General features: G+C 42.0%; 1 protein-coding gene across 2 annotated transcripts in view; it reads left to right on the plus strand.

Moving 5' to 3' along the window:
* LOC131077079 (protease Do-like 2, chloroplastic) overlaps positions 1-23,575 on the plus strand; it is a 206,490-nt gene that overhangs the window by 138,593 nt on the left and 44,322 nt on the right. For both annotated transcript variants that reach the window (XM_058014496.2, XM_058014497.2), the window contains exon 12: positions 2,493-2,572. In XM_058014496.2, the coding sequence (XP_057870479.2) occupies positions 2,493-2,572 (80 nt within the window). The remainder of the gene's footprint in view (positions 1-2,492; positions 2,573-23,575) is intronic.

A 23,575-nucleotide genomic window follows, 5' to 3' on the forward strand; every position in this document is an offset into this window, starting at 1 on the left:
GTTGGTCACAGGGTGGGTGCCAAGGAGGGTGCTAGGGTGGGTGCCAAGGTGGGTGGGTGCTAGGGTGGATGCCAAGGTGGGTCACAGGGTGGCTTTCAAGGTGGGTCACAAGGTGGATGCTAAGGTGAGTGCCAGGGTGGGTGCGCACCCACCTTGGCCAAGGTGGTTGCCAAGGTGCTAGGATGGGTGTCGAGGTCGGTGCCAAGGTGGGTGGGTCACAGGGTGGATGCCAAGGTGGGTCATAGGGTGGGTGCCAAGGTGCTAGGGTGGGTTCCAAGGTGGGTGCTAGGGTGGGTGCCAAGGTGGGTGCCAGGGTGGGTGGGTGCTAGGGTGGATGCGAAGGTGGGTCACAGGGTGGGTGCTAAGGTGCTAGGGTGGGTTCCAAGGTGCTAGGGTGGGTTCCAAGGCTGGTGCCATGGTGGGTGCTAAGGTGGGTGCTAGGGAGGTTTTCAAGGTGGGTCATATGTATGTATGTATGTGTGTAAATATACATGTATTTATATGTATATTTACATATATACATGCATGCATATGTAAATAGATATATATGTATCGAGGATGGAGAAAAATAATATCTGAAATCTTATAGGACAAGATCTAGATTTATTTCACCATCCTCAATAGAGTACCTGCAAAACGCACACAATGCAAACCAAAATCTAAACTAAAAACACGCATGCATGCTCTAAAAGCTACTCCATTGCACTTCTATCAGCCAAGATCTTGTGTTAAAAAATGATGCTCTCAGAAGCGCATGCACAAGAAGCTATGGTGAATGAAGATTTGAAATATGATGGATGCAAAATAAGAATGCTAGAATGCAAAAAGTATGCTCCAATGCTAAATTGTCAGATTGCTAGATTGCTTATTAGGATCATAAAGATGGAAGAATCCTCTTATAGAAGACCTTAGAAAATGGAGGGATAGGATTAAGAGATGAAAAGATAAATAGTTGGCTAAGATTAAATGGTAGGTATAGAAAATGATAAAATAATAAGAGGGTAGTTAGGAAAAATGATAAAATAATGAAGGGGGTAGGTAGAGGAAAATTAAGAGTTAAATGACGTGTCATAGAGTAAAAAAGCTAATGAATTAATTAAATAAATAAAGATTTATTCAATTAATAGAGGAAGTGGGTCAATTAAATAAATATAATAAATTTATTTATTTAGGGAAAAGATAATTTAAATAAATAAAAATATTTATTTAAATGAGGAAAGGCTTACAAGAGGGTAAATGAATTAATTAAATAAATAAAAATCTATTTAATAGATAGAAGACTTAAGATAAAATAATTAAATAAATAAAATATTTATTTAATTAAGCTAAGACAATTTTAGGTGTCTACATGTGTATATATGTATATTATGTATGTATGTTTTGAACATAAATTTATACAAATATTCTTAAAAAGCATGCATATTACTGAATTTAGGGAACATATTACTGACGTCCTTCATATATTTATATACATATAATTACACATATACATACATTCTCTAAATTAAGTAATATGCATGTTGAAGAATGTTCTCATAAATTTATGTTCAACATCTTTATATATTTCTACTATATATTTTGGAAATTTTTTTCCTTAGAAATCTGTCTCCACATCCCCATGGCATATGTATATATGTGGATGAATATGTACGTGTATACATGTATATATGCATGTATTTATATGTATATATGTTTTTATGTATTTATCCAACATAAATTTATAAAAATATTCTTGAAAAATCTTCATATTACTGAATTTAGGGAATTTATCACTGATTCCCTTCATATACATACACACACATGAAGGAAATCAGTTATATGTTCCCCTAAATTCAGTACTATGCATGTTTTGAAGAATGTTTTTATAAATTTATGTTCTATAGATACATACATATCTACTGTAAATTTTGGGAAAAAGTTTGTATAATTAGAAATCTGTCCCCACATCCCCATGGCCCCTAGAAATTTGGAGAAACACTGCTTTATACATGACTGCTTCACCCATGACCTTTCATGGTATTTGTTTGTCCTTAAAGTTGTAACTTTGGAAGGTGCCCGTCAGTGAGAAATAACATTCTTCTTAGATTTGGATGGAATAACACTCCTTGCATATAGACTATTATTGGCCCAGCTTTGCTGCCAATTCCTGCTGCCAATTCCTTTCTGGTATTTTTTTGATTAATTTTATTTCAAGTTGTAGTTTTCTGTTTGGCATCTTCTTTTGGTGTCCTCAAATATCCTGTACATTTTACTTATTTGATGTTGCTTCATGCGTTTTTATAATGCCAAGCAACTAGCAAGATTATATTATAGGCGATTGTAGATTTGCCATCCTCCACGTGATATTAAATGTGGATGTAGTTTGCTTCATTTCATAGTTGTAAAAATTTAAGCTAAGTACCGTTCAAGTTGCTTGTAAGGTTGTTTACTTTTAGATTCTGGGTCATATTAGGACCTTGGCCTGATATTCATTTGGTGCATTTCATTTGTAGGGTTTCCTTGTCTGGGTGTACTACTTCAGAAATTGGAGAATCCAGCACTTAGAGAATGTTTAAACGTACCTTCAAATGAGGTATGTATGAGTTTGCATATTCCTTGAAATACCCAGAAAAATATAAAATAATTCTGACTTTGTTTATGCTTATTACTGTAATGATTGCCATTTTTGTTTGACCTAGTGCAAGTTATCAATAAAGTTGCACTAAGCTATCCTATACACGAATGTATTTGTATTTAGAACAAAACCATAACTTTAATAATCAAAGTTGCAGAGGCTTAAATAGTATTATTATATTTATCATATTTCATTATTTCTAAAGAATAATTTTTCTTTATGTTGTGTGAAGGTTTATTTTTGAATCAATGCAGAACCATCACTTGCATAATTAATGGTGCAAAGATTAAATTGAATTGCATTCATTGTTAGTCATAATTGAATTATCTATACATCCTTAGTGCAGGAGAGGCTATAACTAATACTAACATAGGTAAGCATGAGGACAAAAATAGCTGAATCTGTATGAAAGTTGCTGCTATCTCCAGCTGATTTGGTTAAGTCCTGGTTGATGTAACTAGTGGGAAAATAGCTAGTTATTACCTAAGTTTCCTTGTTGGAATTCGATTTTAAATTTGCCTACTATCTGGAAAGCAGATAAGAATTAACAAACCCTGCAAAATTTGGCTTTAATTTTTTATTTTATATAAAATAATAAATTAATTAAAATATTCTGATACTGGGCACCCAAGGTAATTTGGTGTGCCACAGAGAAGTAATGAAATTGAATTTTGGTAGAGAATTGAATGTTCACACCAGTCATGTTGGAGGAGGAGACTTATTTAAAAGATTCATACTGCCAGCTAATCATGAATTTTCTGCGTTCTATGGCATTTCATGGATGAGTACGATGGGATATGTTTTGGGGACAGCTGTCTGAGCACCAATTTTCAGGTGTGGCGGGGGATGGTAATACAAAGAGGGAGGGAGGGAGAGAGAGAGGGAGAGAGAGAGGGAGGGAGATTTAATTGACAGCAGTATAACAACGTTATAATAGCAGCAATAAATTTAAATTTTTTAAATATTTCAATATATCATGACAGCTGTATGATTATAACTATAATGGAAATAAAATTAATCGTGACAGCAGTATAACAGAATTATATTGTATAATGGCAATAATTTTTTTGATTCCAATTGCAATATTAAAGTTTTAAAGTTGAAAGTTTAAGCTCGAAGTCTCAAACTTCAAAATACAACTAATGACTCATTTGGGTTGTCAATATCAAAAAAAGCTATTTTGTTACCTCTGAGTGATGCAGTGGTTTGTTCAATAGAAGCTTAACAAATCCCGATTACACCTTCTCATCAGTTTGCTTAACTTCTTCAAGATCAACATCCCAATGTGTTGCTAGAATCTATTGATACTCAGCTGTCTACTGATCTTGAAAGGGTTGTGGATCTGTTGTGACCTTTTCACACATCGCCCCATTGCTAACGGGGACCCCCTCGTTTCCTGCTTTCTGCGTTGTTAGGTTAGGGTTTTGGCTGCTTAGTGGGCAATTTTGTGTCTCCCGTGCCCGAGTCTCGAAGTTTTGATCATGCCTAGTGTTGTTTAGCGTTTTTGGAGTTATAGGATCAAGCACGTAGAATTGAGATTTTTAATGATCCTAGTTTTGTCCAAGTGTTGACCCTTTGGAGCGTTAACGTGTTTTTTCAAATATCCTCCTTAGTGATTTTAAGTGCTAAGGTGTTTTTAGACCTTTTGGAGTTGTTTTCTCACTCTTAGGGAGTTATTCAAGTTGTTTTCGCACTTTATCCCGATAAATTTCCTTGTGTTACGCTCTAATTTTTGATGAATTTACCTAAGTCCAATTGAATTTTTTTGAGTTTCAAAGTTTCCTAGTGATTTTGAGTGGAAAAATCATCATTTTCCAGATGAAAATCCATATTCTAAGGGTTAAAAGGTCAAAATTCTATAGTAGAGGTACTTTTCCCCTCATATTCCTGACTACCCATGGTTTTCCCCACTCAGAATCCAAACTGAACATGGATTTTCCTTGAAATCCATACTTGCTTAGGGTCATTTTTCCCCTGGAAGCATTAAATTTTGACTGAGTGTCAGGATTTATCCTGACTACTGTTTATTGGTACAACTAGTAAATTAAATATAGAAAATAATAATGTACATGACAATGCATACCAGACACGACAGTAAAATATATCTTTATTCGCACATGCAATCATTACAAAGAAGAAGACCAGAGATGGTCGGCCAAGGATTACAATAGATCCCACAATATTGTCCCCGTTCCTTGACAGTACACGACATATTTAAAGGACCCAATGGTTGCCGAGAGGTACACAACCATCAACCAACCGACACATAACTATCCGAGACTAACAACCCACTCAATACAATTAGTTAATACCTTGTCGGATAACAAATATTATCAAACATAACAATAGGCAATTTATGCCTACAACATTGTCCCCCCAAAATAAAAAGTCATCTGCCAAACGACAAGCAAACATCAAGTATATTCGGGAAGACAAACAACAGACAGTGACTTCGACTGGACAACCCCAACTTGTAGTGTACCCGCCAAATCAAATGGGGGCTTGGGGGCAGCGCCCCCAGCAGGGTCAACGGGCAACGCCCCTCGCAGGGTCCCGGGGTAGCAACCTTCAAAACCACACGGAACTCCATGTCGCACATGATTTTCATGTTTTTTAAGACGCCAAAAACAATGCTGATGAAGCAAAAAAAGAGCTTTAACCAACCTCTGCAACATGTTGTGAAGAAACCACTTTGCTGTACGGATCGATGGCATTGAGAGGATTGTACCATATATGACACGATGAGAACTCCACACGCAGGCTGAGGTTGATGATGTACGGCTGATTGGTGCTCCCGTACAGGATGCAACCACTGTTGTACGATGCGAAAGAAATGCTTTGGTCTTACGTTGTTGACAATAGGCTTTGTCCGTATGAGATGAAGTATCCTCCGTAGTATGGTGTGGGCAATATGATCTGCCTGTACGTGACAGAATTGATGTATGGCAATAACTCCTTGGAACTTCAAAATGTGCATTGGTAGTAGGGAATGATGCACTAGGTGCTGTACGGAAGGAATGCACTTGCGATACTGTACGAGATGAATGAACTTGCCATGCCGTACGGAATGAGTTGAAAGTCGTACAATGCAAAGCAATGACCGTCGTGAAGTCCGTATGATTATTCCACAATTATGTCATACAGTTGGAAGTACGGTTTTGAGGTGATGTACGTGGCAAGGAGAAGGTGGTCGTATGGTGGTAATTCCCTCGTGGCAGTTTGATGTCTGTACGGTGGTGATCCCTCGTGGCGGTTTGATGTTCGTACAGTGATTCCCTCCTGGCAGTTTGATGTTCGTATGGTTGTAATTTCCTCCTGGCAGTTTGATGTGATGTCGTCTTGGTCTTTATTTGCCTTTGTGTCTCCTTCCGTACGGACTCCTTCATACGGGTTGAGCCTTATTCCCTTCGTCCAACCCTGGACCCTGCCAATGTACGATTTGTTTGTGTGGCTTTTCTGAATTTCAACTCTGTATGGATTTGTGGTACAGAACTATTTTGACCCCAAGTCTTTACTCCTTGTTTGGGTAGTATTCCGCAGGGCGTACGAATCCTTTTGAGGTAAATGGTGTGCTTCCAAATTCCGTATGGATTTGTTGTACGGATGATGTGCTTTCAACTTGTACAACCTTCTCTCATACAACCCCCCTATAGCATACAGATGATGTGCTTCATTATTCTTGCAACTTTTTTTCTCCTTCTCATACGGCCTAACCCCATACAATTTCTTCAAGCCTGTTGGACTTTGCACTTCCTCAATTTCACCAATCTGTAGCATGTTATAGTCGGGGTGGAAGACTTCATAATCCTCCATCTGCCAGTGAAATAATCCATTAAGAGAACTCGTCTCATCCTCAAAGCAATCTTCCACTTCGAGCACTGCTTCATTGTTGGGTTTCATGCCTTTCCTCCCTCCGTCCATACCTAACTCTCCACTCTCAGACTCAGAGTCCGAGGGTGCCAGTTCTTCACTCACCGCCTGGTTCCTCAAGTCAATGACGTGCTTCCTCCTGTCACTCTCGATCGAGAGTGTGTTTCGCTTCCAGTTATGATTCGCCTTGGCAGTAACCAACCATCCCCTCCCGAGGAGTGCATCGTACGCCTTCTTTTGTAATCGGATGACTACAAAGTCCAAGAAATTTTTTTGTGTCCCAATCATTACTTTTTGTGTCATCAATGTTCCCAACGGCTGGATGCCGTGTTGGTCGACACCTACCAAGTGGAAGTTTGGCGGCCAAAGATTCGGCTTCCCCACACATTTCCATGTGTCTTCTGGTAGTACGTTTACTCCCGAACCTCCATCGACAATGGTGTTTGTCAACTTTTTCCCCATTATTTCCATCTCGATGACTGCCGACTTCCTCCCAATGCTCACCGTCAGCAACATTGGATCACTGGACTCATTTCCTTCGGGAGATGGTTTTCTCGTCAGTTCCTCCTCGTGTGGCTTACATTGTTTCTAGATGACTATGTCGTCACTGACTGTATTGGCAATTGCCATTCTCAGTTGCGACATAGTTTGAAGAAGGTCTGCCACCTTGATGGGTACGGTTGTTTGTAGCACTTGCCGAACTATGTTCTTCTCTAACTCTCGCAATGACATACTTGCAGTTCCATTGGAAGTTACTCGTTCCTTCGCCAACACTTGTTCTACTTCGGCTTGTTCCTTTTCCGTACCAGAGTTTGAATACATTGCCTTCTTTGTTTGTGCTCTTGTGATTGCTAAAACTGTGTCCTCTTGTTCCTCCACATCCAACATAATAAGCATATTAATACCCTTTTGATTCGGGCAGTTGGTGTCTTCATGGTCACCTGGTCCACACCATTTGCACAATAATTGTATGTTGCCTTTCTTGTTATGGTAGTCTCTCGCAAAGTGTCGCCATTCACTGCATTATCGACATTGTATGATAGGACATCCTGTGGAGTTGTACTGTATTTGGTTTCGTCCTCGTTGATTTCCATAACCACTTGGCGATACATTCTGTGATTTCGATGTGCTGGACTCTCCATGTGTGAAGAGTACTTGTGTACTTCTCATTTTCAAATTGTACGAGCACTCCTTGATTGAATGCCCAAGTACTTGGGAAATTTCACAAAACATATTTCTAGGACAATTACCTTTCGTGTGCCCCTAACATATCCCGTTGAAGGGCTCGTACAGTTTTGGATTCTTTGTCACTGCTACCTTCAGTGCTCTCATCATCGTCGATCTTCCTCTTCTCTCGGGAAGAGGTTTTGTTTTCACTCTCGATGTCCATTGCCCGATTGTAAGCATCGACGTAGAAGGACGGAGGCACTACTTTCATCTTGTTGCACAGTGAGGGTATCAATCCCTCCGAGAACCACCTCTTCTTCAACCCGTCGGTTGGCTGGTTCTCTATCTTGTTCGACAGTTCTTTGAGCCTACGGTTGTATGCGCGTACACTCTCATTTTTCCCTCGCTTAGTATTATAGATTTCGGCCACGATCTCATATCATCCCTCAAGAGTTTGGATTCCTCTTGGAACGCCTTCTTTTGATCACTCCATCTCGTCTTGAGCTGGGCGTCGAGGTCTGTGTACTAGTCAATGGCGATCCCCCGAAGGGTGGCGGGAAATGCCTCCAGCTAGTAGTCCCTGTCATCTTGGTCATTTTCCTCCCAAATGGTTATGCATGTTTTACAATGCTGTACCGGGTCCTTCAACCTGTCTCCCGTGAACTTCGGCTGTTTCTGCTTCTCCTGGGTGTTCAACATTGTTTTCACTTGAAAGGTACGTATGTATTCGCCTTGTGTGCCGGACCTGGGTGGACTGTTTCGACCGCTACGTTCCGGTGCTTTCCTTTCACTTAGCCACGCTGGCGTCTTTGACACATCCACCTTTAGTGTCCCCAACACTTTGAGTACATCCAGGTGTGTCGAACCTGAGTGAACTGTTCCGACCGCTATGTTCCGGTGCTTTCCTTGCACTCTTAGACACACGCGCGTCCTCTACACATCCACCTCAAGTGTCCCAACACCCTGAGTACTTCTAGGCTTCAACTCGTCTCTGTGCTCCCTCCAGCCGAGGGTTGGCGGATCACCTAATCGCTTGGTCTTGACCACCCTGTGGCCTCTTCTCACCTTTGATGGGATCTACGGACATGAATCACTCAAGGCTGATCCGATTTCTTTTAAGGCAATGGCGCCAAAATGTTTATTGGTACAACTGGTAAATTAAATATAGAAAATAGTAATGTACATGACCATGCATACCAGACACGACAGTAAAATATATCTTTATTCGCACATGCAATCATTACAGAGAACAATACCGTCCCCCTTCCTTGACAATACATGACGTATTTATAGGACCCGACAGTTGCCGAGAGGTACACAACCATCAACCAACCGACACATAACTACTCGAGACTGACAACCCACTCAATACAATTAATTAATACCTTGTCGGATAACAAATATTATCAAACATAACAATAGGCAATTTATGCCGACAACAAGTACCCATGTTTTTCCACTAGGGAGTATGGATAGGATTGCGGATGACATTTGTCTTGATTCCACACCTGGGTCGATTTTCCACAAGGTCTTTTATGACGAGTTTTGAGGATTTTTGTGCAGACTCTCAGTCCAGACTAAAGGTGATTTTCCACTGAGAGCATTTTTAATGATTTTAAGTCTGGATTTTCATCCAGACTGAGGTCGATTTTCCACCAAGGGGTAGTTTGAGTCAATGAAGTGAATTTTGAGTCTGGATTTTCATCCAGACTAAGGTCAATTTTCCCCTAGCCCCATTTTGTGTGCATTTTGATGGATTTTGTTGGGAAATTTTGACCATACTTGGATCAATTTTCCCTACTTGGATCGATTTTCCTAAGTGGCTCAAATTTTGATTTAAATTGCAATATTTTAATTAAAGAGAGCCTTGTTTTAATTGTTTTTTAATAAAGCAACGATTATTTAATAAATTTAAAAAACAATTAAATGATTTGCAATAAGCATTTAATGTTTTCAACCTTCTAGAAGCAAACCGGTTTCACCAAAGGAAGTATAAGAACACGTGTTTTATCCTACATTGCTTGTGTGGTGAAAGTTGGTGATGAAGCAAGTTTAAAGAGAGAAGTCCAACATTATTTTATTATTAAGTTTGCCAGGTGTTTTCATGCAGGGGCGATTTTCTCTCTTATTGGTGATTTTGGATGAAGTGTTTTGGTGAAGGGGCGATTTGTTGTGATGGGGTTTTGACTCCAAACTTTAAAGATTTTCCTTGATATCACGTTGCTCACTTGTTCTCAGACCATTGTTGGCAGATTGTATGCAGATTGAAGACATTTTCCAGATTTGAAGGTGACGCCATAGTTGGGAAAATACGATTTTTATTTGGCAAGTGTTTTGTGACATATTTTGATGGATTCCTTGCATGCTTGATACTCCCATTGCTCCTTACTTGCTGTCATTTCTCAGATCTGAACTTTGACGCCATTGTTACACCAGGGGTGACCTCCATTGATGACTGTCCATCTATTTTCAGACTTAAACTTTCATTGCCAGCCAACTCTAAACTTAACGATTTACCTTTGGGAGAATTTTCAAGTCATTTTCAGTCAATCACTTGACCATTTGAGGGCTGTTACAGGTTTGCAACTTCGCCATGGCTGCTTTTCCTCAGAAAATTTAACTCTTACCAGCCATACCCTTTTCCCCAGATTTGATTTGCTTTCATTGTCTAAGTTGTTCTAAATCAAATTTATGCACATTTAGGTGATTGCAACTTGTTTTGAAAGGTTAATTTGTACAGTTGCAGGTTGTCTTCAGACTTTGTTGACCTCCATTGTTGACTTTGGAAGGTGTCCTCAGACATAATTTTGTGTGAAAACACTATCTTTCACACCTTTCCTTAGTCACTCTTGATCCGGTATACTCCTTTCCACTATAATTTGCACAAAATTTGTAAGTATAAGGAGGTGTTGATTTCATGAGGGTTTCATACCCTAATCTTGTCACATTTCGAATTTAAATTGTTAAAATCTACCTAGAGTGTGGACCACTTTCCTGATTTCCATACCCTAATTAGTCTAAATCATTAAGAAGTCGAGAATTTTATTGAGAATATTGTATTTTTTTTCTTAAGTTCTAACTTCAAGCTTCGTACAGGTGCGATGTTGAAGTCTGGACTTAAGGAAAGGAGAGAACAAAAAAGGATTGTGGAGACTGGATTCTATCCAAAAACCAAGATGTCATCCAGATGGAAAGAGATTACGGATACAAACATGCATTTCCTGAACCTGAACCTGATGCGACAACGGATGTTCGGAGTTGGAAATCAGATTCCTTCCCCAGCATATGTAAACATTATGAAGAGTGGTATTTTTCAAGCCGCTGGATTCCCACAGTCCATACAGTGCAGTGAGCTTATCTTGGAGTGTGCACGATGTTATGATCCTCGCTTGCGAATGATCAAGACTCCTAAGGGCGTTGTCATTGCCTACCTTGTTGAGGATGCGATTGCTGAAGTGTTTGGAATTCCACGTGGAGCAGACATGGAGGTAACTAAGGACGAATATGAAGATCGATACACAAAGAAGATGGATGCGTGTAAAAATGTGGTGAATAAAGAGTGGATGATTGAGCCTAGGCTTCATCATTCCAAGGCTCTCAAGACACTCATGTGCACAGACTTCAAAGAGGAATATAGTGACTTAGTATTTCTACTTAACCGAGTGATGGGGATGCTGCAGGGTGCAATATACGATGGATGAATGTTCTATTTCATCCAGGATTGTCTTAGAGGGACGTTGATAAATCCCGCTAGAATCATAAGTGACAATCTGGACTTTCAGCTGAGGAATGTAAAACGGTCCAAGTCATTCGCCATGACTTCCTATTTGATATACTTGCTTGCACGATTTGTTACATACAAAGGATTGATATGCAGATGTGAAGTCGGAAATGGGCAAAGACAATTTAGGAGTTATGAGTGCTATCCCCAACTGAACATGTATAGAATTGAAGTTTATAAGAGAGTGAATAATGTATTCACAATGTACATCACGTGGATGCTGCAAGGCGGAATCCATAGGAGGTTGTCCAAGGAGGCAACAGAGCTAATAGAGAAATATGGATCGTGGTATATTCAGTTTCCCACTTTCACGTACCTTAGGATTCATGGGTTTCAATTTGAACCCTACAAGCTTCCTAGTTATCCTTCCGACAGAATGACCTTGTTGGAAGTGGTAAGACAACTTCTAGAATTTGATTCCATTCAGAAAGAGAAGCACAAGACATGCATGACATTCCCTATTTCAGTTGGGAAGACGTTGGAGGTTTGCCAGTCTGCCTTAGCCGCCAACACTGTGAGTGAGGAGCTTGCGTTCTATCGATTTGCAACCTTCAAGAAAAGAGAAAGATTTGATCCAGATAAGAAAGTTGGAAGGATCAGGTGAGAGAAGTTCATCCACAAGACAAACATAGAAGATTATTGGGCCAACCTGATGGATGAGCAGGCAATGAAGAGACGGATGTGGTCTAGCATGTCAGTGGATTTTATGAGAAAGTGTGGACTTTTCCTCATTCCTGATCAGGTGTTAGATGACAAAGATCATACGCATCCACAATATGAAAATGAAATGAAGAAGGCGATCTTATTGCCTAATTGGTTAGAATCAGAAGAGATAGATTTAAAGATATTGATAGAGAGGTCTTGAGTTTCTCCCGTGCATGGGTGGATATTCAGATGAATAAGTTAATTGATATGGGTGTTTCCTTCACTTATGAAAAGATGAAGCCAACAGAATCTACTTCCGAGGATGGTCTGAGGACTATCAGTGATGTCAGGATTCATGCAAATGAAGAGAGTCAAGCTTTCAAGAGAAGGAAAAACACGCCAGGAGGAGTCAAGGCCAGAAGGAAGAAGATTGAGGAGGTCAAGAAGAAGAAGAAGAAGCAAAAGATCATAATTCCTTCACCTCCTCTTAGTGTGTCATCAATTAAGGAAGTTGAAATAACATAACATAATAAGGAGACCCAACAATGTTCCAACACAGTGATACTACCAGAGAATATTCAGGATTTACATGCCATAGTGACATCTGCTCCACCAAATGAGAATGATGATCAGCTGGGATCCCCTACCGTCCTTCTGGAGGTTAGTTTGGGAAATGAGTGATATGATTTGATCAGGAGTAATCCTGATGATGATGATGATGATGATGATGATGTTATCTCGGCATTGAGAGGACTTGATCGAGATATGTCTCGATGATGGTATGGAGATATCTGCTATTCCTGATTGGCTGATGAAAAGTATGGAAAGAGTAAGAAGATGATAGAGGTACAACCTATTGATAACATTGATGACTACCTAGCTAGGAGCAATAAGGAAAAAGAACCCAAGAGAACTGAGATTTTTGTCGCACATAGCTAGAGATGAGACAGGAATGCGGATTGCACAGGTGGCTGTTCCTATTGGAGGTGTGACGGCGGACATTGCTACTCCTATGGATTTCCAGATTACTTAGTTGCCCTTGGCCATACTACAAGAGAGCATGAGTTTCAGGAGGTTGGTGATAACCTTAGGGCGATCAACACAAGGTTGGGTAGAGAAATTGAAGAGAAGGAGAAGTACAAAGAAGAGAATATCAGACTTAGAGAGTATATTGGGGGGATAAGGTGTGAGAATCCCACCCTTATTTCCCCTGTTGCGGTTGATCATGGACTACATTCACACTACGAGGCAACGAGACATACACTCTCAGAGGTGGAGCAAAAGTGCAAGAAAATAGGCAGATGATTTCCTTACTCAATTTGTCCAGGCGTATGATAGGACAATAGGGCTTGTGTTTATAATCCAATATTTGGAGGGAGTTTGGGAAGAATTCCGGCCTATCCAGGAGAAGACTATTCCACGCCTCAGAGCTTTGAAGAAAATTCCCAAGTCCACGTTGATTAGTGAGAACATTGTGCACAATGGAGATAGATACGATTTCCATGGCTGGTATTGTTCATTGGCCGTGAAGAAATCAACTTATGAGAACGCCCAGTTGAGTTGTACAGAGATGGAAGGATCAATTCAGGATATTCAGATGAAGATCCTTGCCTCAATTGAGGAATTATTGGGTGTTGATGTTAGTGATGCTAGTGGTTTACACTTGGCCAAATTAAGAGACAAGATGAAACTAATGTATTTTTTTCAGTTAGACTCTTTGAAGAAGAGTTAGATGGATGATTTGGTCTCTTTGTTTATTCATGTTTATAGTTTGTAGAAGCTCATGCCAGATTGGGAGAACACTTTGGACGCTTGCTTAGATTCATTGGACGTGATTGATTTGCAGCAAGATACCTTACCTAGCATTTCTATGGAGTTAGATTCTGTATTGGCTAGATTCTTGGATTATGCTAGGAGAGAGAGAGATGCAGGGAGAAATCTTCTAAAAGATTCCCTATTTGTTGACTAGGTATCTTTCTATTGGGCCATATGTTGGTGGCACCATTTTTCATGTAAACCCTAATTAGTGCAATTCTAGGGTTTTGTTGGCATGATCTTGGCCCTTGATTTAGTTTTAATATTGGCCATCCATTTTGTATGAGACTCTATATATACCTCATTGTCTCTCATTTGTAAGAGAGAGTTTTGTAGAATTGTTGGTATAAGCTGTAGCTATTTGAATCTAAATCATTGTTCAATTATTGGTGATTTCGCTCTTCAAATGTTGTCTTTGCATTCATAGTTTTCAATTCCTCCAAGTTAGATTATAATTTGTTTTCATGTTTATTAGATTGAGTGAAATATTTGTTGAATGTATTTATGTGGAATCCTTAATCCATACCACTAGTCTCTTGCCGTTGGTAAGTGTGCCTTGTGTGGTTGACTGGAAATTTGAGTGAGCTTAACTTCAACTATTATGCGTCCCTTGACAAGCATCAACTTGGATGGTGTCAATGTTTGATGGTAATAGTTTGAAAATCCTTGAGTATACCTTAGACGATTGCACTAAGCTTGTGTCAATACCTGTTTGTGAGACCCTGCCTAGTTTGATTCCACTAAATTTGTTCATCATTCCCTACATTCTTAGGCTTAGAATAGATTTCCTGAACCCTATTCCTTTTGCCTTTTTTTTTAGTAAGAATTAAGTCCAAAACTACATTGCTAAATCCTAAGTGGTCAGCATACCTATTCCGCATATTTCATGATCAAAGAAGATAATCCGAACATTTGTGTAAGTCCCCAAGTGAGCACAACAATTCACATCGACCATTGAGTTACCCACTCGTCAAGACCTGACATGTAGAAACCTTGGAATCATTTTAGTTGATCTTACCCTTAGCATCTAAGGTGATTTTGTTCAAGAGAGGGTAAATTACTTTGTTATTTTATTCTGAAATGTTATGTGCATAAAACACACATCAACATGATCTTTGAGATATTTTCCTATAATGGGTTATAATATTTTAATTTATTCTTTGGGATTTTTCCTAGGTGGTATAATATGACATTATAACCTTTATGTAATGATTTAATACGTAGCTTTGGCATCTTTTGAATGTTTTCATGAGCACTGTACGAATTTATTATGTCCCGTTATTAAACATAGGCCGGCAAAAGACCCTTAGCCTATCTTAGCTTTTCTGTAGGCTAATTGGATGTTATAAAGGGAAAACTCATTTAATAATTTATTTTAGATCCTCCAAAAGGCAATTTTTTTTTTCTATCAAGTATAATGCAATTACAAATGGATACATCAATCAGTTGCTCATTGTATTACAAACTGTCCTAACTGAGATTATTTGGCAGATATCTGAAATAGCTTACTTAATTACAATATATGGCAAAAACCTACATAATTACATTATGCAACAGTTTATATGAGCCACCTGTCAAAATAAATCAAACTGTAATCTCCATTGTATATCAGATTTGCAAATTATCCATTGTGACATCAAACCATGCCATCCATCCTAATGGCCCTTCCATTTCTGCACCTTTCCCTAGTCGTTGGGGATTATGATTGTCACGGGGCTAGGTTTTCCCGTGCGGCACCGACGATCTTTTAGGTACTTGTCTATGAGATCCAAGCACTTCCAAGAACTTGGACTACGCCTGTAAGCACTCCCAAGCTCCAGAACCTGCACACACACACTTGCACAACACGTACAAACTTGCACAGCGGAATTCTTACACAATAACACAATGTTGGGGCAATAAGATAGCTTTATTGATCTGAAGAATGGCCCCTAGCCCGGTCTACAAACAATTCCAACTATGTCGTTGGTCACTACCCCGAGTACTTCCCCAGCACCCGATTACAAGTTCCCGCCCCTGGATCAACGTCCACTCTTGAAACACCGGTACAAACACCACTGCACCTCGCCCCTGGCTGTAGCTTCTCACGTAAACTCTTGATCCACAAAGACCCTATCTCCTTTGGAACTCAAGCTGGCGCACCACTGACTCTCTCGTGAGCCCGCGACGACTTACCCAGTACAAGACCCAGGCCCCCTCCCTGAACGGGGACTCCAAGTCACTCTGCTACTCTGCTGCTGCCCCTACTTCACCTCTGCTTTGCAATCGCTCTGAACACCTTTGCTTGCTGGAATGCTGTTTTGGTCCTCCTTGGATTTCTCCACCATGAACCTTCGCCTGTGGGAAAGTAAAGCACAATGTAGATATGTTCTCTCGTGAACGGTCGGGTTACTCTGCTTCCCCCTATATAAGTTTTTCGTCCAGTTCTCACACATCTGTAGCTTGGCAATAAACATATGTCCGTCACCACAACTTCCACCTGCTGAGAATAACAAGGGACTTACAACCCCAGAAGCATATTGGTCTCCCCGAGACAGCAGCCCCTTACATCCTCCCCCACTTAAAATAGGCGACGTCCTCGACGCTGGCAACACAGTCCCAGACTTATGCTGCAGAGGCCCCCAACTTTGTTTACACTTAGAAGGGGAGGCTGGAGTTCCTCTCCAAGAACTCGAAAACCTTGGCTTCATATTTCCAGAGGTTCTCAGCCTTCTCCCAAGTCGCCTCTTCTCGGGACTGGCCCTGCCAATGAACTAAGAACTCCTTCCACTTCCTGTTTCCAAATCCTCGCTCCTTTACAGCGATCACTTCCTCCACATCTAGTCCCAGCCTGTCCTTGACAAATGCTGGTCCTTGGGTTGGTATGTTCCTGCTGTTGTCCTCTTTATCATGATGATACGGACGGAGTTGGTTGACATGGAAAACACTGTGGACTCTAAGATGCATCGGTAACTTCAGCTTGTATGCAACTTTCCCAATCCGCCTTGTGATTGTGAATGGTCCGTCAAACTTGCGACCAAGTAATGCACTCAACCCCTTGGGTGTCTTAAACTGAACTGGGTCCATCCTGAGAAAGACCTTGTCACCAACTATGAACTCCACATTGCTCCTCCCTGAGTCTGCATAATGCTTCATTCTTTCCGCGGCCTTGACCAAGTTATGCCTCGCATGATCCACTCGATCTTGCCACTCCTTCAACCTATCTTTTGCATCCGGACAGTCCCCGACATATCCACTCAAAACAGTATGAGGAGTCGGTGGCCGCTGACCTGTAGCCAATTCAAAAGGTGAATACTGACTCGATGCACTCTTCTGCATATTGTAGCTAAACTTTGCTGGGTCTAACAACTTTGGCCAGTTGGATTGGTCCGACCAAACAAAGTGCCTCAGATAGTCCTCTAGGACCCCATTAATCCTTTCGGTCTGTCCATCTGTCTCCGGGTGATGACTCGTCGACATGAGCAATTTTGTCCCTATTAGCTTGAACATCTCCTTCCAGAAATTGCTGGTAAAGCGGGCATCCCTATCACTAATGATACTCAACGGAACACCCCAATACTTCACAACATTCCTGAAAAAGTAGTCGGCAACGTCCTCGGCTCTGCACGGTGCCTTGCACGGTACAAAAATAGCATACTTCGAGAACCTGTCAACCACGACCATGATACTACTGTACCCGTCCACTTCTGGCAACCCTGTAATGAAATCCATACTCACGCTTGCCCACGGTCTTACTGGCACGGGTAAGGGCTGCAACAAACCTCCTGGAGATTTAGTTACCGCCTTATCCTGTTGACATATGAGACAGCTCTTGACATACTCATCCACATCTTTCCTCATGTTCTGCCAGTAGAAGCCTCTCTCAACCAATGCAAGGGTTCTCTTCTGTCCTGGATGGCCTACCCACAGACTATCATGACATTCGTTGAGAACTTCCGTCCTCACATTCTTCCACTTCGGAAGGTAAACTCGATCCTGGGTGAACAACAACAACCCATCCTTGATGCTGAACTTCCGAGTCCTACCCTCCTTAGCCTGTTTGTACAGCTCTGCCGCCTGAAGATCCATCAAGTACCCCTCCTTGATAGACTCCAACACCTCGCTAGATAGTTCCACTCGGCTAGCCCCGGGCCGTGCCTCCTGGTCCCCTTCAATAGCAGCTAACTGTCCCTTCCTTCTTAGAGCATCCGCTACAACATTCTTCTTTCCTGGGTTGTAGAGAATCTCAAAATCAAACCCTGCTAAGAACTCTTGCCACCTGGCTTGCTCTGGAGTGAGCTTCGCCTGAGTCTTAAAATATGTTGAGGAAACATTGTCTGTCTTCGCCACAAACCGCGTTCCCAAGAGATAGTGCCTCCAAGTCCGAAGACAATGAATGATCCCGGTCATCTCCTTCTCATGGGCAGGGTAATTCCTCTCCCTATCCTGCAACTTTCTTGACTCATAAGCCACTGGATGTCCATCCTGCATCAACACCCCTCCGACTGCAAAGTTTGAAGCATCGCTTTGAACCTTGAATGGCCTCGTGAAATCAGGCAATGCCAACATTGGCGCCGACGTGAGTCTCTCTTTGAGTGTCTCAAAGGCCGTCTGACACTTGTCTGACCACTTCCACTTTCGGTCCTTCTTTAGAAGTTCTGTTAAGGGCGTAGCACACCTAGAAAACCCTTCAACAAACCTCCTGTAGTAATTCGCCAAACCAAGAAACGACCTCACTTCATGAATATTTTGCAAGGGTTCCCAATCCCGGATTGCTCTTAGTTTCTTTGGATCTAGACGAATGAAACCTTTTCCAATGATATGCCCCAAGAAGTGCACCTCTTCCTGAGCAAACGCACATTTCTCCTTCTTGACAAAAAGTTTGTTCTCCCGGAGCAACTGAATACTTCTGCCAAGTGTTGCTTGTGCTCCTCCATGTTCTTACTGTAGACTAGTAGATCGTCCAGATACACCACCACAGATTTATCCAACAGAGGTCGGAACACATCGTTCATGAGTGTACAAAATGTTGCGGGTGCATTGCATAGCCCAAACGGCATCACCATGAACTCGTATGACCCATACCTGGTCACACATGCAACCTTCTCCTCGTCTCCCGCTGCAATCCTCACTTGATAGTAGCCCTGCTTAACATCAAGCTTACTGAAGACCTTTGCTCCAGACAATCGGTCGAAACAATCAGCAATAAGAGGAAGGGGATACTTATTTTTGATGGTCAACTTGTTCAGGGCCCTGAAGTCGATACATAACCTCAATGTTCCATCTTTCTTCTTTTGGAACAACACGGGCGCCCCATACGGAGAACGGGATGGCTTGATGTAACCCGCCTCAAGCAGCTCCTCCAACTGCCTCTTCAGTTCTACCATCTCGGGACCAAATAACTTGTACGGAGCCTGTGCTGGTGGCTTCGCCCCTGGTACCAATTCAATCTTGTGATCTACAGTTCTCCTCTCTGGGAGTTGAGCGGGTAGCTTGATTGGCATAGTGTCCTCAAACTCCAGAATGACTTCCTCTACTTCAGGTGGAATGGGTGTCTCCTGCACATCTTCAAGTTCATCCCAACCTCCAAGTAGCGTTGCCAAAAACATCAGTTCCTTACCATGCTTCTTGGCCGCCTTTTTTCATTCCCAATGCTGAAATCATTGAAGCCTTCCCAGACTGTCGCCTCTCTGTCATCTTCACCAAGCATGTTTGCTTCGGATCTAAAAACACCAACGAATCCAGGTGAGGTATCATCGCAACCTTGCCGATCTTCAAAAACTCTTGACCCAAAATCAACTCGAAATCATCCATTTCGATCACTGTCAGATCCATGCGACCCTGCCACGAGCCGACTTTCAGTGGTATGTCCCGGACAATACCATGTATCTTTTTGAACGGGGAATTCACCGCCTTGAAAGAGCATGCATCCGCTTGCACCTTCAACCCCAGATCTCTAGCTCTCCCGGCTGAGATAAAGTTGTGAGTAGCTCCTGTATCCACCATAGCCACTGTGTACTTCCCACTCAACTGGGCCTCCACGTAACACAACTTATTACGGTTCTCAGGTTCGACAGCCATTGCCCTAGGCTGCTCGATGGCATTGACTGCACCCAAACGTTGGATCACACCCATTGTTGCAATCTGACCATCCTGTTCTGCTGACATCTGTGTAGAGTTCAACCTCTATCGCTGCGGACATTCTCTCGCCCAATGATCTGAGCCTCCACAGATGAAACACCCACGCCCTCTCTTGCCAGTCTTTGACTCAGCGTCTCTCGAACCTTTGCTGGAACCTTTACCAGATGAGGACTTTCCTGTCCCGCTCTGTTTGTTGCTAGAAGAGTCCCCCTTTCCCTTAGACTTTCCATCGTCCTTGGGTTGGAACTGCTTCTTGTCTTTCTTCGGCGGATAGGATCCACCCGATGCACTCGGTGCCTTCGGCAAATCCTTGTAGTCAATCAATCGATCCGCGATTGAAATGGCCTCCTCGACATTTGGAACCTTCAGCTTCTGTAGCTCGTTCTGAGCCCACGGTGCCAGACCCTTCAAGAAGTGGTACAACTTGAAATCTTGATCCATATTTGGAAATTCCAACATAAGGACCCGGAAAGCTTTGATATAATCTCGGATCTTGCCTGTTTGCTTCAGGTCTGAAAGCTATTTGAAGGAGGTCCAACCTGCATTCTCTGGCTTGAACTGCTCCTTGAGTGCGTCCCGCAACTCATCCCATGTGTCTACCTTGACTACCGACCTACCAGCCTCCATGTCCTGAAGTCTGGTCCTCCACCAAAGCTTTGCTGCTCCAGTGAGGAATCCTGTGGCCGTCTCCACCTTTTCTTCGTCCGTTAATCCCCTCGTGGATTTCAGGTACCTACCCATGTCAAAGAAGAAATTCTCCGTGATCTTGTCATCTCAATCACCCTCATACTTTTCAGGTGTTGTCACTCTTGCACCCTTGGTAATCCCTGCTTGAGAAACACAACTCTTGACAAACTCGATCTCCTGAAGAGCCTTCTTCAACTCCTCTTCGAGTCTAACTCGTTCTTGCTGTTCATGTCCATACAGGACCTGGAGATCCTTGATCTCACCTTCAGCAACGTCCAGTCTTACCTTGGCGGCCTCTGCGCGCACCGGCAACTCCATCTCTTCCAAAGCCTCCAAACGGTTTCTCACTTCAAGAAGTCGCTCTTTTGTCTTGGACCTCTCAGTGACATGAATATGGGGTGAGCCCTGCTCCCCCTCTGACTCTCTGTTAGAATCCCCCGCTCTTGACTTCGGCATGACTGCTGTAAACTGAACTCCCTTTTAGTGTGCTAGCTTGGGGTATCAAAACCTTGTGCTCTGATACCAACTGTCACGAGGCTAGGTTTTCTCGTGCGGCACCGACGATCTTTTAGGTACTTGTCTGTGAGATCCAAGCACTTCCAAGAACTCGGACTACGCCTGTAAGCACTCCCAAGCTCCAAAACCTGCACACACACACTTGCACAACACGTACAAACTTGCACAGCGGAATTCTTACACAATAACACAATGTTGGGGCAATAAGATATCTTTATTGATCTGAAGAATGGCCCCTAGCCCGGTCTACAAACAATTCTAACTATGTCGTTGGTCACTACCCTGAGTACTTCCCCAGCACCCGATTACAAGTTCCCGCCCCTAGATCAACGTCCACTCTTGAAACACCGGTACAAACACCACTACACCTCGCCCCTGGCTGTAGCTTCTCACGTAAACTCCTGATCCACAAAGACCCTGTCTCCTTTGGAACTCAACCTGGCGCACCACTGACTCTCTCGTGAGCCTGCGACGACTTACCCAGTACAAGACCCAAGCCCTCTCCCTAAACAGGGACTCCAAGTCACTCTGCTACTCTGCTGCTGCTCCTACTTCACCTCTGCTCTGCAATCGCTCTGAACACCTTTGCTTGCTGGAATGCGGTTTTGGTCCTCCTTGGATTTCTCCACCATGAACCTTCACCTGTGGGAAAGTAAAGCACAATGTAGATACGTTCTCTCGTGAACGGTCGGGGTACTCTGCTTCCCCCTATATAAGTTTTTCGTCCAGTTCTAACACATCTGTAGCTTGGCAATAAACATATGTCCGTCACCACAACTTCCACCTGCTGAGAATAACAAGGGACTTACAACCCCAGAAGCATACTGGTCTCCCCGAGACAACAGCCCCTTACAATGATCCTTTCTGCCACCAAGACCTCAACTGCTACTGCCACGAGAATCGCTAGAAATGCTGCTGCAGCCTTTATCTCACCACCTTGTGCCTTGGCCTCTCTTTCTTTTCTCTCCCAGATCAGCCATGAAGTTAGATAGAGCTATTTCAAAGGGGGATCTTTCCACTGTTTGCCTTGCCCATGTAAATCCATGAGAGATTTCCTAGGTGAAAAGCTTGATCGTGCCATCCTGTAACTGTTTCTTAAACATGTCCTTTGATAGCCTCAACACCACAGTTACCTAACAAACAACATCATGGGTTACGAGTCTCCTAAGAGACTTAGTAAGCACTTTTTCCTTGCCACTAAAAATATCATTGTTCCTAAACTTCCAAATTAATCAAAGAATTTCAACACAGAGAACATTCCAAAAGACATTAGAATCTTTCATTAGTTTTGACGCATAGCCCACTACGATCTCCCAACTAGTGACAGACATTAGAATTGACAACAATCCCAAAAATATTCCAGACCTCTAGGAAAAAAACAGTCAAAGAATATATGCTTCAATGTTTCTGGCAATCTGCAAAAAGAACAAATATTGTGGTCACCATCAAGTTTATGAATAGGTAGTGTTGTGCGTATTGCACCACATCCCCGTCCAACATCCCTGTCCTTTTGACAAGGATCCCCTCCTACAATCTACCCGATAGGGGAGAGAGGTGTCCAACCTCGACCTTCCAAATCCTCTACTAAAGCTGAGAAATCCCCGTGAAAAGTGCTTGAAGCGTCGAAACAAGAAAGGGGAGTGAAATTTTGGCATTTGTTCAACAAGAATGAAATCTTTTCCTTATCACCTTTGATTGTGGCCTACTATCATTGCTGAGGAAAACCCTATCAAATACCAAAGAGAATCGCTCCTATATCTGTCGAAAATCGTGATTCTTATGGCCGTTTTCATATCGCGATTTTCGTATAGCACCTCTTGTCATTGCGGAAAGTCTCCAGTGTCGATATAATCCCAAAGTATAAATCACAATTTTCATATCATGCCTTGAAATTGCCAAGAAAAGGCCAAAATTTTCAAACGAAAAATGCCAATGCGAAAATAAGGGAAGTTCAAACCCTTTTCTTCTGTGTGCAAGTTGCGATTTCCTCTCACATTTGCTAAACCATTTTTGCAAACCCTCTAAAATCGCTAACAAATCCCCAAAAGTGTGCTGGCAAAAACTTTGGCGATTTTTTAAAGTCGATGAAACTTGGCTTTGAATGATGTTTTGGCTGATAAAAGACCTAATGAAAGGGCCAACGAGAAATAGTCTTGGTCGTTAATAAAGTCTCCATTGCCTTTCGATCACCAAACAAAGCCCTTTAAAATGTCAAAGCAAGGCAAAATTTTGGTATTTTTTTTGAGACTTATTATTGTGTCCTTTCAATCATTTTTAACATCGCCCTTCTAATAGCCGAAATTCCCCCTTTAGAGTGCAACGATTTAAGTTTAAATGGCAAAAAAGAAGAAAAGAGGGAG

Source organism: Cryptomeria japonica, chromosome 9, assembly GCF_030272615.1.
Source record: "Cryptomeria japonica chromosome 9, Sugi_1.0, whole genome shotgun sequence".
NCBI lineage: Eukaryota > Viridiplantae > Streptophyta > Pinopsida > Cupressales > Cupressaceae > Cryptomeria > Cryptomeria japonica.